Here is an 18,863-nt window from a genome sequence, read left to right as displayed (position 1 = left end):
GACATAACCATCGTTCAGGATGTCAAGCGTAACATATTTGCGATTAATTTGTCATATTTTATTTAAAGATTTGGGAAAAATCCCATGTCATATTTTAATGTTTATTTTTTGCTGCCGCACTTTTGCTAAGCATTCACTTTTTTGCTTCGTTTTTGTTTTACTTATTTTAACATTCGCAATAGAGGTTCTAACTTATTTGGGGATAGTTTATGTACTACAGACAGCATCGCAAAACTAAAAAAACTCAAAATGTCTGTTTTGCCGGTATGAGAGTTTAAGTCTTATTCTCCTCTGGTGCGCTGCTGTAAATTTATTGTCAATTTTACTGCCGCACGTACAAACCCACTCATGAAAATGTTATGTATTGACTGGCCTGTCATGCAAATTATATTTTAGTTTAGTTTTCATGCACATTTTCAAACGTGACTTTGTCGCTTTTATTGACTTTGTTCGAACGATTTTCTCTTAGGCAAAATTTTTGGTAGGTAATAAGCAAACATTTGTTTTGAATATTTTTTTATGACAATTTACACTGCATAATTTCTGCACGTATTTAGAAAACTATGCTTAATTTTAACAAATGTCAATGGCAGTTCATTGTAATTAGTTTGATTTGTTAAATTCACGATAGCGTGTGATTCCAATTAGGCTTAGGTTTGGTTGGGTTGAACCGGCCGACCCGTGAGGACTATACATAGGCTGAATGAGACCGTATTATTACCAGAATTCAAATTAGGCTTAATACTCAGACAATTTTATATAGCACTTAAAAATCAAAGCGCAGTTATAGTTAAACTTTACACATTTACACTCAAACATATCCGTATCAACTGAAAAGATGGGCACCAGTACGTACACGAAACATTCCTTTCTTATTAATACGTACGAATAAGGCGGGCGTACAAATGTACAACTGAAGCCTATTTATGTATATAAGCCCGTTAATTAAGGGGTACGAAACATTTTTTTGCAAGTTTGTGATGGAAAACCTTAACTTAAACTTCTACCATGTGTAGGTGAGCGAAAATCGTAAACTGACACTGAGCTTGCACAGCATTGGTGCTAAATATATTACGAAACCGGGCTCCTTACTCTTGTGAACGTTTTTTCAAATATTCTCCAGTTTTCCAGCTCAATTGTCGAAAAGCTAAATAATTGATAAAGCAGTAGCGTATCCCAGCAACCACTGCTATTATTTTTTCTCCCATATCAATAACAATAAATTTTTATAAATAATCTTCTTAAGTGGATATTTGATCTCATATCTATATATATAAAAAGAAGTTTACATTTTGATTGTCACTCCATAACTCGAGAACGGATAGAAATATTGTCACGAAATTTTTAGGAAAGATACAGGAAGAAGAGGTGATGGTTTGATTTTGAAATCCCAAATCGGTTTAGCCATTCTTGAGTTATGATTTTTTTTTTTAGAAAAAATTCAAAATTTAAAAAAATCTATATATAATGGCCAGCGTGTATCTTTTACCGATGCAAATGTACAGCAGAGAGCAGTACAACCACCAGCAACAACATTAACTGCATTCTTTCAATTGTGCGAAAGCGATAACTTTGCCAGAACGTTGCTGTATTCAGATGTAATGCATTATTTCACTTGGACTGCAAAGAAATGGCAACGACGTAAACAAGGAACACCTCTTGCTGGCCATCCGGGTGTTTTTTTGGCAGATACCATGGGAAGATTGTACACAGTTCATCAAACCAATGCAGAATGTTATTATTTGCGATTGTTGTTAGTAAATGTTGTTGGGCCACGTTCATTTCAACAACTGCGAAGAATGAATTGTCATTTATGTATGACGTATCGTGAAGCATGCGGCAATTAGGTGTGCTTGAAAATGATGCGCATTTAGATTTAACACTTCACGATGCATCGATTGCTCCTTCTCCACATCAAATACGTATCTTATATGCCATAATTGTGTCAACATGTTTTCCATCAAATCCTCTTGAATTGTGGAATAAATACAAAGATTTTATGGCAGAAGACTATTTGATTCGAATGCGTCATCACACAAGAAACACTGATTTTCTGATTTCATTGGAAATGTATAATGAGGCATTGATAGCGATTGCAAATAAAAGATTAGGGCAATTAGGTTTGTCACCACCCAATCGTCCAATGCATAATTTATTTGATCGAGAATTGCAACGTGAATAACAGTATGATCCCAATGAATTGCAAACATTTGTGAATTTGAATGTTCCTAAATTAAATGACCATCAAAAACATGTCTATGATACCATCATCCAAACGGTATAAAATGAAGTCGGTGGATTATATTTTTTGGATGCGCCTGGTGGTACGGGAAAAAAATTTGTGATACCACTCATTTTGGCAGCCATTCGATCGCAACGAAAAATTGCATTGGCACTTGCTTCGTCGGGAATCGCTGCTACTCTATTGGATGGTGGACGAACAGTGCACTCTGCATTAAAATTGCCGTTGAATGTGCAGGTATGCTTATATTTATTGATTGATCTCTTTAAAATTTAATCGACATTAATTAAAATGTAATTATTTTCAAATTAAAAGGTGATTGAACATCCCACGTGCAATATTTCAAGAAATTCTGCGATGGCAAAAGTTTTGCAACAAGCAGTAATTATTCTATTGGATGAATGTACAATGATGCATAAAAACTCGCTGGAAACATTACATCGTACAATGCAAAATCTACGTCAGAATCAAGAAATTTTTGGTGGTACACTAATATTATTGTCAGGGGATTTCGACAAATATTGCCTGTGGTTCCACGATCAACACCGGCGGATGAGATCAACGCATGTTTAAAGTCTTCTCTTCTGTGGCGACATGTGCAAAAATTGGCATTGAACATAAATATGCGCGTTCAATTCCACAACGACTAATCTGCAGATCGGTTCTCGAAGCAATTGTTAAATATTAGCATTGGAAAAGTTCGATTCGATAATACAAATGGATTGATTACATTGCCGAACAATTTCTGTACCATTCTCCAATCAACAGAAGAGTTGATTGAAAGTGTGTTTCCAAATATTGTTCAAAATTACAGAAATCACAATTGGTTGGGAGAACGCGCAATACTGGCACCAAAAAATTTACACGTCAATGCAATCAATTATCGGATTGAAGAAAAATTGCCAGGTGCAGTGACATCATATAAATCTGTTGATAGCGCAATGAATGCAGATGATGCAGTGAATTATCCAATTGAATTTTTGAATTCATTGGAACTACCTGGTATGCCACCGCATTATTTGAATTTAAAGGTTGGCTCATCAATTATTTTACTGCGGAATTTAAATGCACCAAAACTATGCAATGGCACAAGATGAGTAGTAAAAAAATTGATGCCGAATTTAATTGAAGCGACAATATTGACCGGAACAGCGAAAAATTAAATTGTACTCATACCACGAATTCCACTGATTCCAACAGACATGCCATTTGAATTTAAGCGTTTGCAATTCCCAGTGCGTCTATCATTTGTCATGTCCATCAATAAGGCACAAGGAGAAACGCTTCAAATTTGCGGATTAAATTTGGAGGAGCCGTGCTTTTCACATGGACAGCTACACGTGGCCTGCTCAAGAGTTGGAACTCCAAATTATTTGTTTGTGCTCGCTTCCAATGGGCAAACTAAAAATATTGTATATCCAAATGTTTTGGATTGACATTAATAATTTTGAAATACAATGCATTCATTTCATAAAAAAATGTATAATCTTTCATTTCTTTTTTGGTTGATTACTACGAAGTGCAACGGGGTCCGCTAGTATTAAAATAAAAATATTCACATTATGGCATAATATTCACTGCAAATTTAATCAAAAAAAAAATTATATAATTCAATATCAGACTGTCCGTATTTACCATTTTAGTTCCTTTTTCAAGATTCAAAACGAATTAAGGATAAAAAAAAAATATTATTATTTTGTTTAAATTGAGCAAATTTGTATGGGAAATATTCCCCGAAATATTAAAAATAAAGAAATAAATTCGAGGCGTGATAAGCTGTGAAAAATATTTAGGCCAAGCTTCTCTGCTAACTTTCGTCGTGCTCCTTTTAAGTTCTCCTACAAGTTGGCGGAACGTGATCAACTTGTTTTAGACAAACTCTGAATAGCATCTGCAAAGGAGATCAATTTTCACTAAGAAACTTTTCATTGCATAAATACATTCGTAGTTTTTGAAAAATTACTGCCGAGTGGCTACTTCGCTTGGAAACACTTTTTTAATTGAGAATTTTTGAAAAACTAAGAGAAGACATCTCAAGGAAATTGTACCGATGATATAAATTGTAAGGTATATATAAGTTTTCGATAAATCCACTTCTAAAAAGTACACTTATCTACAAAAATAATCGTTCTTAACTCGATTATATTAGCCTTACTTGTATATTTGTACCTCTCTAGGCTAGGCGCGCAAAGAGGCCCATCCAGCGGCAATTATTGATAAAGGCAGTGGTTAAATAACTCGCTACAAAACGAGTTGTGCTTAATAGCGGAGACACGAACCTCTGTGTTACGGCGTGTTGTTTAGTGTTTTTAAACTATATTTATTTTAGATTTAAAATAATCAGATCTAAAACCGGCAAAAGACATTGGTCCTAGAAAGTTTCTAGTATTTTCCAAGAAGACGGTGTTATTTTATAACATAAGTTCTGATTGTTTACAGGGGTTTTCATTTGGTAACACTACGGACTCATTTAATCTATGTGAAGTCCTAATGGAACGGCCAGTTCAACCAAATCTTACCTTGTCTTTAGAATAAGTACTTTGTTATTGTACCAATTTTGGGTCACTGAATACGAAAATATAAACCAAATTTTGAAGTCATCTTTTATTTTAAAAATATTGCTGCTATCAAAATATATATCTTAAGAGTAACATTTTTAGAGTATAAATCACTTACAAAAAACAAGTTATGGTTATACTTTTAAATACTTTTTACATGAACCTAATCATTTTAAAATTTTTACGAAGTATTTAACCTTCTTTTTACCCAGCTGTACCTGTACACAGGATATTAAAACTTTGATTTAATAACTGTTGGTTGTACAGGTATAAAGGAAGCGAGGTAGATATAGAATCCATAAATCAAGATCATCACTATCCAAAAAAAATTGATTGAACAATGTCCATCCGTCTGTCTGTGCGTCCGTTAATGTGATAACTTGAACAAATAATGAGATATCTTCACCAAATTTGATATACGGGCTTATTTGGACCCAGGATAGTTTTTTTTTATTGAAAACGAGCGAAAAGGGACGATAACAACGCCCAATTTTTTGATATCGAAGATTTAGAAAAATAGAAAATAGATAATTCAAAAGCGAATACCGCTAAGCTAATGAAATATACGACGCAAAACACAAATTCCAAAAAGTTTTAGAATATGGCCGTAGCACTACCTACATTTAGAAGAAGTAAATTTGGAAGCTCAACAAGCCGTTAATCAAAAGTCGTTAAAGGTATTACAATAAATTTAGCAGAAACACTATACTTGTTAAATTATGTAGACTAAGCGAATATGTTCAAAATCGCCTACTTTTCCTAAAGGTCTAACCTTAAAAAAGTTTTGCAATAAATGTATGGTATTAAACTACATTTGACTGATATTGTACCTCAATAGTCGTATGGTAGAGCTAATAAAAAAATTAAAAAAAAAAATTGAAAATAGGCGTGACTCGCCATTTTTTTTTTTTTTTTTTTTTTTGTTTTTTTTTGTGCCCTTTACAAAATACTTTTAATGCCATAAGTAGAACAAATATCTCACAATCCGTACGAAATTTGGGGTAAAATTTTTTTTTCATAGCTACAACTATTAAACTGCATTTTAACCTGTTCAAGCTCATTATATATGTATACTTTTAGCTTCTTTTGAACGAAAATGAGTTCAGAATAGAACCATATATATTTTATTGCGAAGCCTTTTAGCACTATTAACCAAACAAAGCAAAAAACAACAGCGTTTCAAGTGCACAGCTGGGTATGCTATGTTCGATTTCATTCGAAACTAGACACGCTTACTTGTTTTATACTAATAAATATAATTACAATTGTTGGTTTTGTGTATTTAAAATTTTTTTCGTTTTTCCTAATTTTAAAAATTAATATTAGATACCTTTTTTTGGAGAGAATCGGGACAGGGAGAAGCATACATCTATATTGGGTCCCAGGGCATATGGGAATAGATGGGAATGAAAAAGCGGACGAACTTGCTAAAAAGGGCACATCCCTTGAGGCTTGCTCCGTAGATGTCCCAATTAGATTGGGCGAGATTAAGCGAAGGCGAGAGGAGCACATGATCGACCAAGCGGGAAAGGTGTGGGTTCAAGCGCGGGGCTGTAAAGTGTCGAAGATTATGTTTAGCTCTTACAACCTTAGACTAACACAGTTGCTTCTATCATTAAAAAGAGAGGACTGTAGACTCAGGACGGGTATTTTGACTGGACACTGCCTTCTGGCGTCACATGCCTTTAAATTGGGCTTGGTCAGTGATAGCACATGTAGGAAGTGCGGGTTGGAGGGGAAACGATCGAGCACGTTCTGCGCTCGTGGCCTGTACTTGCCAGACTAAGACTCCAGCTATTAGGAGTGATACAGCTGTCAGATCTAGAAGCAGCAAGTGGCTTAATTCTTAGGAAGCTTCAAGTATTTGCCAATAGGACAGAGTTAGTTTATAACATAGGTCCTGGTTTTTGATAGGGTTTTTCAGTTTGGTCGTTAAAACAAACTTCTGGTAACACTACGGACTCAATCAGTCTATGTGAGGTCTTCACGGACCGGCCAGTTCAACCTACCTACCCACCTTTTTATGGAACAATAAATTAGGAGCACTTTTCCTAAAAAAAATTACTTATTCAATAACGAACACACTAATCCACACAAATATATTAGAATTAAATAACATAAAAAGTATTTACCAATTCAATGGCATTTCTTTTTTTTTTCGTGTTCAAGTTTTATTACAATAATTTAGTATTGGTGACCACAAATATGCAATTGTGGGAAATTTATTGCATATTTAGTGCAAGTTTTCAATTGCAAAATGCAAAAAAAAACTGAAAGTAAACAAACTGAAATATTTGTATATGTGATTCAAATTTTATGTAACTTTTCATGAAATTGAAAATTTATTTAACACATTTAGAAGGATTTTCAATGGAGAGAAATGCAATAAGTAATTGTAAAGCCGATAATTGCTTTTCGGTGCTATATTTGGAAGTTTCTACATTTTTTTGGTGAGAGAATTTTTTTTATAAAAATATGCAGGTAAAAAATATATAAATATAAAAATTTGGCACAAACGCATTGCTACGAAAGTTCTATCTCACAATTTATTTAATAAATATGGCATTATTCAACCAAATACTTAAAACCTCTACAACTGGCGATATGATGCGGATCAAGCAGTTTTCTCTACCGTTTCGTTGAGAAGTAGAGGTCGTGAGAGGGCCACCTGGATTTGCGATTTGGTGCTATGTAATAATTGAAAGTAGATAGTACCAAAGACATCCTCATAGAGGGTTTACTGTTCAAGCAACAGACCAATTGAGAGACACTCGCGGTAGTTAAGAGTGGATAGCGAAGGAAGGAACGCAACTGCGATAGTTAAGCAACCGCTGAGTATGGTGCGAGGGATCCAACTCTATTAATAAATAATTATTTAAGCTAGCCTGCATGATAGCAACACTTACACCAATCTTGTTGAAAAGAGATTTCCAAAATGTCACAAAAGCTGTCACCTTACCATAAGAATCCCTTCCTAGGTGTTGCCTCCTTTATAGGGCTGTATTTGCCTGGCGCTAGCCGTGGAGTGAGAGATCAGTCAGCGGATTGCTTGAGAATTGAGCTCAAACAGTTACTTGCATGTGCTCTCTTAAATTGGTCTACAACCCAAGCCAGAGCTTAAAGGAAGAGCAATAAATAACGATCTTTCTTTTACTTTACCTAGATACTGAGATAAGCAGCCCAAGAAGGTATTTATGGAAACTTAAAACTTAAACCAAGAGAAACAGCCTGCGGTCAGACTAGGAGCCCTGTAATATTGTTTGGAGATTCCCTAATCTGAAATAAGAATAATCTTGCATTGGTTTGTAGAGAACTGAGTGCCTATTCAGCCTGCCGAGGCTATGTTATCAAGAAACCTTAATCCTCTGGGGTGTTCGATGAACACAAAAAATGGCTAGAATAAATCTTCCTTCAATTGTTGATTGTGAAGGCGTATCTCATCCCCCTGTAGAAAAGCCAACTTCTTTGTTCTATACCATTTTTTTTAAAACCTAAAAGTTTTTGGAATCATATGGCATTATACAAATGTAGCTGTATGTTTATTTTCTGTACTTGGTTGGTCATCTCTTGCACTAATTGCTTGAAACTACCGAAGTGTTAGAACATAGTTAAAGCTTCTTGTCTTATGAAGATCGGTAGAAGCTGTCATGTACCAACGAAGGCTTCGAGCGAACAGAACTCTTATAGGGGTATATCAATGACAATTTGTGCATGATCGCACCTATTTCGTGGAGCAAAGCTCTTATGTCAAAAGGATAAGAAGTCGAATAGTCTTTCGTCATTCCTCCTTAAGTATTAGGTCGGGTATGCGGTGAGATGAGTAGAGTCCCAGCCAAAAGGTACTCTCCCTTTTTCTAGCTTCCAATAGAGTTAAAAGCCAGTGGCTGTCGGGATATATTGGCTATATGAGCTGAGTATTCTGGACTGACGGTCAACTCTGGCTAGGAAAACTGGTTCTTTTAATGAGGAGATATAAAATACATCATTCAGAAGCCTTGGCAATGGATGAGATAGAAGCCAAATCGTGCATGCTCTTTATGTTGATTGTCTAATAGAGCGTTCTAGTACAGCGAGTATTACCAAAGTGTTAATGTCGATACAATGGACAGTGCCGGATAGACATTTTAAATGTTTCACACACAGGTTGAATTTGCAGGGCTTTGTGGTCTTCTGTTATGAGCTCGCTCCTACAAGCGGAAGTTTCCACTTTTAAGAGATAGATAGAATGCAAATCAGTCTTGTTGCGATTAGATAATTAAAAATCCTATAGATATTCAAGCTATCAAAGCGATGAGGTAAACTGCGGTGCAATCGGGGGTATTCTGGTATTGCCTCACCTCACCTGCGCTTTCATCGACTTTTTTTCAGACGAGGATCATCTGAGCACCTCACTATTGTGGCACTCCGGGTAACTGTTGCGCTGATATTTTAATCCACATCGGTGAAACAGAATCGTTCATAACTAGATGTAGGCAGAAAGAAAACGGAATTAATATTTATGGCCTCGATTTACTGCGACCTTTTCTAGATCTATTGTGCTTGACCTTTTAACTTATTGTAACGAATTTAGAGAAACTCCGCTTATTTGCAACCTTCTGCTAACGTTCAAATCGCTAAACTGGTGAATAAATTACTCCAATAATCTGTATTACAAAATGGTCTTTATTAGACTACTTTAAGAGTATTTCGCAATTAAACTTCACTTCGCAACTGACAGCGTGCTTAAATCAAACTGATTACGGACTATTCTGCTTGTGCTGCTTTTATACTCTCTGCCCAAATGTCTAGACGTTTCTTCTTCTAGAATCCTCTTCCTTTTCACCAGCCATACTCGCGTGTATTTGTAGTGTGTAACCATATGCGTGTGTTTATGTGAGTACTACTTCGTTGATGGTAACATGCGTTTGTGAGTATCTCTCTGCTGCTTGTATATATGTGTGTATATGATGATTAATGTGTTTATGTAGCTTGCTTTAATGTTGTTGTGCTTCTATTGAATAATCTTACAGATGGTAATATTCGTCACATTATTATTGTACGTAGAGGCTTTTCAGACTTTTTACTCCATATCAGAAGGATTAAGAGGCACGCCACCTATATAGGAGATGAGCTACCAGAGCGGCGCGTTCGGAGAATATGTGAACCGGTGTTTCATCTTCCAGCCGACAAAGGTGATAGATTTAAATAGTGGATAGCTTTTACATACTAAGGTGATATTGTAGACGGTAGTGTCCAGTATATTATGCAGTGAGATTTCGAAGGTGCTCTCCGCTTACAATAACGAGTTTGCTGATACTCTCGTTGCTGATTGCATAAAAATTTGGCTCGTCTTTTATTTTAACATTCACTACAGTGTTGTCTGAACTGTTTTATTTTCAAAGTACTTATGGTTTACCTAGTACGTGCCCTTGCCAGTCCCCATAAAATCTCTGGTGTAAAGAATGCTGTACTCAGAACTACTACGGGATATCTTTTTATGACCACCGAATGTCATAAACAAAGCAAAGCCAAATAGCTCAACACTAAATAACACAATGAAGTGTGAACAAATAGTTTTTGTTTGATGATCACAAATCAGGATACCCTAGGAAATAACTGCTTTATATACCCCCCCTTCCTGTGGGTTAAAAGAGCATCCACATAAGCGTTTTGATAAGATCCGTTACCTACCAATGCAGCCGATTGATCCAGTCGGGCATAAAGAATCTTTAAACCAAGTCCGCAGAAAATCGGTAAATGTCTTGGCCACGATGCGCCCGGTGAGCCGCCCCGTTATCGAAATATATAACCCTAATCTTGCAGAAGAATAAAGCACATTACCAAGGGAGACACGAATCACCCTGTCTCCATGACACCAACCATCTCTTCATTTGTAATGTAGAACCTATGTCTCTTACACCAACTTCCTTATCGTCCAATCCTGTTAAACTGCTAGTTCCCTTACACTCCCGTTGAAGGACTATGATAACATCTTGTGAGCGGTCGCAGCCGCTGAATGGCGCGCAGCATAGTCCTTTGCTGGGTAGCCTGTTGCTTATTACCTGCATGTTCCTAATGTCCCGGAATCCATCCTAACAAAACCTCGAATTTTATCCCTAACTGTGCAGCTTTTTCAAGGGCTAGGCAAAAATATTGTACTCTTGCCTCGCGTGGACCTCCGAACGATTTATCGAGAGCCGTTCTTTTCTTAAGCTATTTGGGTTTTTTTAACTTTGGCATCACATTGCATTTTCATCTCTACTACTAACTTTCTGCTTCCGCGGTAGCTACCATTCAACCAGTGGCGTAGTGAGGTTTTCTTGCGCCCGGGGAAAATTTTTGTTTTTGGTGCCCCCCTCAATTGATACTGAGATAGTCAAGAGTATTTGAAGTGCCAATCGCAAGTTTGGAAAAACATCTTCTCCATACGAGGTTATTAAAGTAACTAATTTCAACTTAGTTTTAAATAAATTTTTTTTTCTATTGCGAAGTAATATTTTGCAGTCACATATTTCGATAAAAAGTTCTGTTCCATCGAAATCTGTATTATAAAATCCACCCAAGTACTGACAATTTCTTCCTAAGTCATTATTATCCTTGTTCAACAAATTTCCCATATACAAGAGAAACCCAAATTTAAAATAAAAGTAATTTAGTCGTGTAAATCCTGTACGTATTTCTTGTTGGAAACGATCTAGAACACTTTTCATAACGCGAGAAATTTCACATTCTGCGGAAAGACCAACATCTCTATCCAATTTTCCGGGCATTTTTTAGCGCCTTCTTACACGGTTTACTATATCAGTATCCCATATTTCACAAAGAGACTTCGCTTTTTCTATTGCTTCTTCAAAGAGAGTGTCTAAACTTTCGGATAATTCCGTCGCAAATGATTTAAGATCATGATACGATTCTCTAAAATTCTTTCCGGATTTTGTAATCTGAGCTGCACACCACCAATGATTAAGATTTCACACCAGAAATGAACTAATGTTATGAAACTAAAATTTAGTATATTTTTCAGCAGAACTTCAGCTTCGCTTCTGGTATCACTTGTGGTGTTATTGTCCTCTGCCAACTGTTCTAAGTGTTCTACTATATCAATTTAGGGCGTTGATCAAACAATTAAAAAAAAGCGTTGGATGCGTGAAAATTCTATTAATAGTCAACCGGTTACGCCCTCATAAATGATATTTTCATATATGCATCCGTACGATCAACTGAACCTTAATCAGATTATGCTTCACCTAACACTTGTAGAAATTTCACGCGCTCAATGCTTTTATTTAATTGTCTGATTAACGCCCTAAACTGATGAGGAGTGTGATGGCTAGTACCTAGAACCCACTTAATTATTTTATAGCTTTTAGTATTATTATAACTTCATGTAAGTATCGTTTTCAATAAAACCGTTTAACTTACAAATTTTTTATAATTATTTTGTTTTCAAGTTTTTAGTCCTTATTTAACTTCCTGTTATTACCCACTCTATTTAGTTCATTTAGTGTCTCATTATTACAAGAACCCTTTCCTGACAATTTGTTATCATCAACTTCCTCAATACATAATCCTTCCAAAGACTTTACCCGACTCTGCGCCACGTAATGAAACATTTTTTTTAATTATTGTATTTAATATCAAAATTTTTTTCCAGAAATCACTTATAATAAAAGTACAAATAATCCAGGAAGTTCTTCTTTGTGGAACATTTGGCGCCCCCTGTGAGTAGCGCCCGGGGCAAGATAACCCCCATGCCCCCTCACTACGCCACTGAATTCACCCTAACCTACTCCGCAACTGTTATTCCATTGAATTAAAATAAAAATATTCATATTCCTAAAATAATAATTATTTCACTTTTACGGATTTTATTCAATTATTTCCAAAGAATAAAAAAATTTAAAAAAAAAAAAAAATTTTTTAATAAGCTTTTATTATTGGTTAATAAAATTAACTAAAAAGTAAAAAATAAATTTACTGTAAAGAAATATAACACTTTATAAGTTCACTGTAACCTTGAACTATAATAAAGGTTTCTTCGTCTGCGACAAAAAATTCCATATTGTACATAATTATATATTTTTAACATTAAAACTTTACACCTAAATTATTAAACCTTACGGTATATATCGCAGTCCTAATTGTTCTAATAAAACCAGGTTAAATTTTGGTGGTATAATTAAGAACATTTAGGACCTTCTTTTCTTGCTATCACAATGTAACACGCTTTTATAGAACAATTAGGACTGTGATATAAACTGTAAGATTTTTTAACACTGGGTCACAAATTCCAATTTTTTTCTGCACCAGAGACGCCATTATGAAATTCCTACGTAAAATCACCCCCTGATTTCCAAAATTAACGCTATTTTTAATTCTATGGTAACGTATTTGAGATATTTACAATAATGGTTTTTTGCAAAAAAAAAAAAAAAAATGGGTCCACTTAATCATATATCTCAAGAATAAATTAAGAACTTCCAAAACGGTTTTAAGCTTTTAAAAGGTAATAAAATTTGCTATAAACCGTGGTTACAACACTTTATGCTAGGCCCTGCATATTCAAAGATAACGAACAATCATTACGGATTTTTTCCATTTTTTTGTAAAAATATAAAAAAAATTGTATTTTGGGAGGAAGGATCTCGAAAACTTTTAATTTTTTTGCAGATTTGTTTTTTTCTCTCTAAGCTCTGTTTAATTGCAAAAAAATAAGCTTCCATTCAACAAAATCGATGGAGTAATACAAAAGTTATAGAAAAGTTGATAGAAAATTTGATTAGCTTTTACAGGCTTCAAACCGTTTTGGAATTGCTCAATTCGTTCTTGAGATAAATATGATTAAGCGGACCCACTTTTTTTTTTTTTTTTTTTGTGAAAAAACCGATATTCGTAAATATCTCAAAAACGTTACCATAGATCTAAAAAGATCCTTGATTTTCGAAATCACAGGGTGATTTTGCATAGGAATTTCACAATGGCGTCTCTGGTGCATTTTGGCCGAAAACCAGTGTAATTTACGTGAAAGTTTTAATGTTAAGAATATATAATTATGTACAATATGGAATTTTTTGTCGCAGACGAAGAAGTTTTTTTTTTTTAAAAAGTTTTTGTTTTCTTTAATTTTATTTTTTACTTATTAGTTAATTTTTTTATATCATGATCCAAATATATTAGGGCATATTCATAATCGAAATAAAATGTGACTAACTTAGTTGAAGAATTTTTGACAGAGAGCACATATAAAATTGTGTCAAACAGTGTTAACCAACATAAAATCATATTTTATTGTGAATTTGCCTATGCCGCGTTCAGTTAAAACTACTCATTGCGGATCTCTGCTCTGTTTTAAAATAAAATTCCAAATTTCGCTTAGCTAAAATTCCATCGCCAAAAATCTGTGGAACAAAATCAAGTGCGCAGAAAATTGTGCAACGTTTAGCGATAACAGCCTAACTTCTACGTTCTCATATACAGAAACAACTTAGGCTTTTATGCCAAGGTGAGCATAAATCTTTACCGATAACTCTGTTATCGATTAATTTCTCGAATTCGCGCAAATAAATATTGCATTGTCATGGGAGTTATACAAGCGTGCAAAATTTCAGCTCAAGCGGACACCGGAAAGTGTATCAAATTTAAATTGCAAGATTTGATTAGAAACAACAGCCAAGTGAAACTAAATAAGAGCTTATAATATATTAATTAAAATAACAACATTTATGTTAAATAAAATTCCAATGCTTATTAATGAAGTGCTTCTGGCATAAGTACATGTGTACTCAAATATTATGCATTTGTGACATGAATTTGTTTTTACTTCATCTGTGTATTACAAATATTTACATATCACATTCCCTCTCCTACTTACACACTTATTTACATTAATGCTCTGCGTTTTCATAATAATTTTAAATTTATTATTATTATTACAAATATGCTTCATATTTTCAATTTGTTTTGCAAATTTTCTTTTTTTGCAGGTTTCATTGGCAAAATCCACACAACAAACCGCATTCACCGGTTATGGTGTCAGTAGCGCAAATATGGATGGTGAAATTGTACAATATGATATACCGAAAAATTCATATAAAAGAGCAAATTCGGATATCAATTACGAGGTGTGTAGGTTTGTAGAATTGTATTTAGATAAGTAAGCAATATTCCATATCTGCATATAAATTTGTATATTTGAGTATGTGCTCTTATATGGATTGCGAAATATGTTTATTTAAATCAGTAAAAATTTAATTTTCAATTAAATATTTGCATTCTGTAGAATTTTTGTTGCAGTTAAATCTACTAGATAAATACAAATTTTCGAACAAAATGGAACTCAGCTACGCAAATCACCAGTTTCGCACAAAAGATTTACTGACTACCACCGAACTGCTGCAATCGGTTGCACCTACACCAACTACGACTGAATTCCAGCTATATAAAGTTAAATTTATTAATCAAATGCAGCTACTATTTTAGAGCCATCTTTGACTGAACTAGTTCAGAACGCGTTCAAAATGTTTGCAAAGGGCGACAATTGCCATTTCGTAGCACATCACAATGGTTAAAGTATCCGTTGAAAGCACTGCGACGGGCGAGAATTACTTAGAATGAGTACCGTCTCTTAAACAGATAGGTCTGTGCTAATTTGGTACTAGTTTGATTCGCTGTAGGGAAATTTTAGAGCACTGTCTCATTTCCATTTGGCCCAAATCGCTAAAGTTATTTGAGTAAAAAAGTTGGAGAAGGATGATTCATTCCGCTTTTGGAATGAAAACGAACAAAGCGCTCCTCAAGAGTGCGAAACGTACAATGTTTTTGTTGCTATTTTTGTTGCTTTTATTGTGATTGCTGTTGTTTTTTGTTGTTGCTGCTGTTGTTGTTGTTTTTGCCATAAAACACAAAACACTTCCCGTAGGCTAAGCAAATACTGCAGCGGATTTGTGCAGCCCTTTACCGATTTAATCCGCATTACTCTGGTACTAGAACTTTCTGCCAAGAAAATGCTTGTTTTAACCCCACAAAACTTTAATTATATATTTTCTCCACAAGATTCCATACACATCTCAGCGCATCTCTCTTTCCAAAAGTTTCGCTAGCTAAAAACTGCATTTTAACGAACTGCTAAGCAGTCTTCATTACTCTTCATCAGCGGCTTTGGTTTTCGCCTGAATCTGAATCTTGAAAAGCAACTTTTGTAATATGCAATTATTAACATCTTTGCTTCTTTTGTAGTGGCAAACTCATTGAGGTATGCAAACTGATTATGATGTTAGTTTTAGTCTCATGCCGCGTACCTAGAAATTGTTCTATGCATGGCAGTATTTTTTATCAGCGCCAAAACGGGCAAACTCTACTCAAGAGTCAGAGGGACTCCACTCGAATTATCTTTTCTTTGTTGGTGGTTTATTTGTTTGACCCGCAGACTCATAAATGTATTTATCCCCCGCCCTTAATTTTTTTCGTACACCTTTGCTATTGCATCTTCGTCCTACCCCTATTTACCGCTCTCGAGGCTCCCTTCTTCCTACCGCGTTTCTAACGTGTTATGATTGCTCTCCTTGGATTGTCACAGACATCAGTTCTACAATCAAATAAATTTTTTTCCAAAAAAACTCGTACAATAAATTGAGGGAAAAAATCAAAATTGTATGCACATAAAACTGGTTGCATTCAACAATTTAAACTTTCAAAACGGTATCTTAAAAACTCCAAAATTGTATTTTGCTTGTTGCTACAGATATATCGCCGTTCATATAAGAACATTTACATTTTTACATGTTCCTTTCAATAGCGAATAGGGCGGAATATTAGGCCTATTTTATTGTTTACTAATAATAACATTTTATTTTAACCTTAATTCTTGGGAACTGTATTAATCTTAGTCACAAAGGGATCAGTACCAGTTAGCAAATTCCAGTTATGAAATATGAAAAAAAAATGTAATCTTTGTGAACTTATTAGCATGGTTTCATGTCGAGGAGATCAACTACCTCTAATTTAGCAGTTTTCTCCGAATACTGCATTGAAGCTTTTAGTAACCGGGCCCAAGTTGACACCGCGTATACTGATTTTTCGAAAGCGTTGTATAAAGTTAATCATCGTATCTTATTATCGAAGTTACGGTGGTTTGGCTTCCACTCAAGGTTTTTAACCTTCATGTGCCCGGTAGTCTACATTTGTAGCAATTTGGGGAAAAAAGTCAAATAAAACAAAAAGTTTCGAAACAAGGATGCCCGAGGTTTTCAGTAGCTCCCTAAATATCAATTCTAAGTCGATTAAGAGCATAATATCACTCGAACTATTATTTGCCTGACCCCCAGGCCCTATTTGAAAAAAACATCATCTTGCAGCCGGTAGTCTACATTTGTAGTCACCATATACAATGTATGCAAAATGTCATTATATAATTGAATTCAGCTTGTCGCAACATGATTTTTTGCAACTGCCACTACGCTTGCCTTACCCAAATACGTTTGTGTGTACGCATGTGTACATGCATGGAAAATTTTAACGCGATTTTGCAATTTATGATTAGAATACCGGCGATCGTACGAGTTCCAACCCAAACGATATTGGCGCAGGTGGTCTGATTTGTATCAATACTGAAGAATCTGACGATGAAAGTGAATTAGTTATTGAAGAAGATGACATGATGATGAGCAGGAAGAGGGCGCAATATACGAAGCAGATTTCGAGGATGATTTTGATTCAGGAAAACCACCCAATACGCAACGACATAATGCGTTGATCGCTAAAGATCAAATTGCAAGGCTTATGAAGTTGCCTAGTCAATCTGTTCGCGTAAGTGACCATAATGTATTTCGGAGCAATGGTGTGGGCCCAACTCGGGCTACCCGCGGTCTAAGTAAGTCTGACGTCTTTGAGTTGATATTCACTCCATCAATGCTTCAACAAATACTTATAGATACGAATGAAAAAGCTCGAAAAGCCTATAAGACTTGGACTGAAAAAAACTACACCACAAATGAAAAAGAGCATTTATAGGCCTTTTGTTACTAGCTGGTGTAAATAAATCGAATGGCGAAGATCTGGATATGCTATGGAGCCTATACAGCGTTTGCTATAACCGTGCAACAAGGCCCAAGTCACGTTTCAAAGAAATTTTTCGATTTAGCGAGCTTACAAGAGCAGCTAGACTAGAAGGCGATAAGGCTGCTCCAATATCTGCATTGTAGATGCAAATGAACGCAAACCTTACCAACCGTCTGGAGAAATAACTGTGGATGGGCAACTATTTGCTTATCGCGGCAGAACTAGGTTTACCCAGTACATACCCTCTAAGTCTGCCAAGTATGGCATAAAGGTATGGTTTGCGTGTGATACTAAATCGTTCTATCCACTCAAAAGTGAGATATATACGGGAAAGAACTCAAATGCTAGTCGAGCAACCAACGTAGGAGAAGGTGTTGTGTCAAGGTTAGTATGCCATTGGGAGAACACCGGAAGGACTATAGTTCGTGACAATTTTCTCACATCGCTAAACGTGGGCAAGTATTTAATGTAAAAAGGTCTTGCTCTTCTTGGTACTGTTTGCCAAAATAAGACTTTTGTACCAAATGAAATGAAGGCTGACCGCAATCGAGCAGAAGATTCTACCCTTTTCGGGTTTCTCGATGGCAAGTTTTCTTTGGTATCTTATGTCCCAAAAAGAGGCAGAGCAGTCATAATACTTGCCATTACACCTTTGACAGATTCAATTGTAGTTGAAAAGAAAAGCAAGTCACAACAAATTAGGCGTCGACGTAATGGATAAAATGCTTTCTGCATATTCAACGAAGCGCAAAACTTTGCGTTGGCCCTTGGCCATGTTTTATAACATGCTAGATATAACTGCACTTGCATAATTCATCATTTACTCGAAAAACAATCCATATAACCCTCTAGATGGATCCCTTGCTGCCACTTCTAAAGGTGATTCATCCATTTTACCTGATATTTCCAGCGACAAACAACCAGCTTATCCTGCACGTTGTCAGCACTGTGAAATGGGAAATCGTAGTTGTTGTAAAAAAGCTCTGTGCGATGCTCATGCCGAATATATACTTTGGGAAAATGCTGTT

General features: G+C 35.3%; 1 protein-coding gene across 1 annotated transcript in view; it reads left to right on the top strand.

Moving 5' to 3' along the window:
- LOC137241836 (uncharacterized) overlaps positions 1-18,863 on the top strand; it is a 514,945-nt gene that overhangs the window by 32,966 nt on the left and 463,116 nt on the right. The window contains exon 2 of the mRNA XM_067769217.1: positions 14,763-14,900. Within this exon, the coding sequence (XP_067625318.1) occupies positions 14,763-14,900 (138 nt within the window). The remainder of the gene's footprint in view (positions 1-14,762; positions 14,901-18,863) is intronic.

Source organism: Eurosta solidaginis, chromosome 2, assembly GCF_040869045.1.
Source record: "Eurosta solidaginis isolate ZX-2024a chromosome 2, ASM4086904v1, whole genome shotgun sequence".
Lineage (NCBI taxonomy): Eukaryota > Metazoa > Arthropoda > Insecta > Diptera > Tephritidae > Eurosta > Eurosta solidaginis.
Note: the sequence above shows the minus strand (reverse complement) of the source record. Positions and strands in the feature narration are given on the sequence as shown.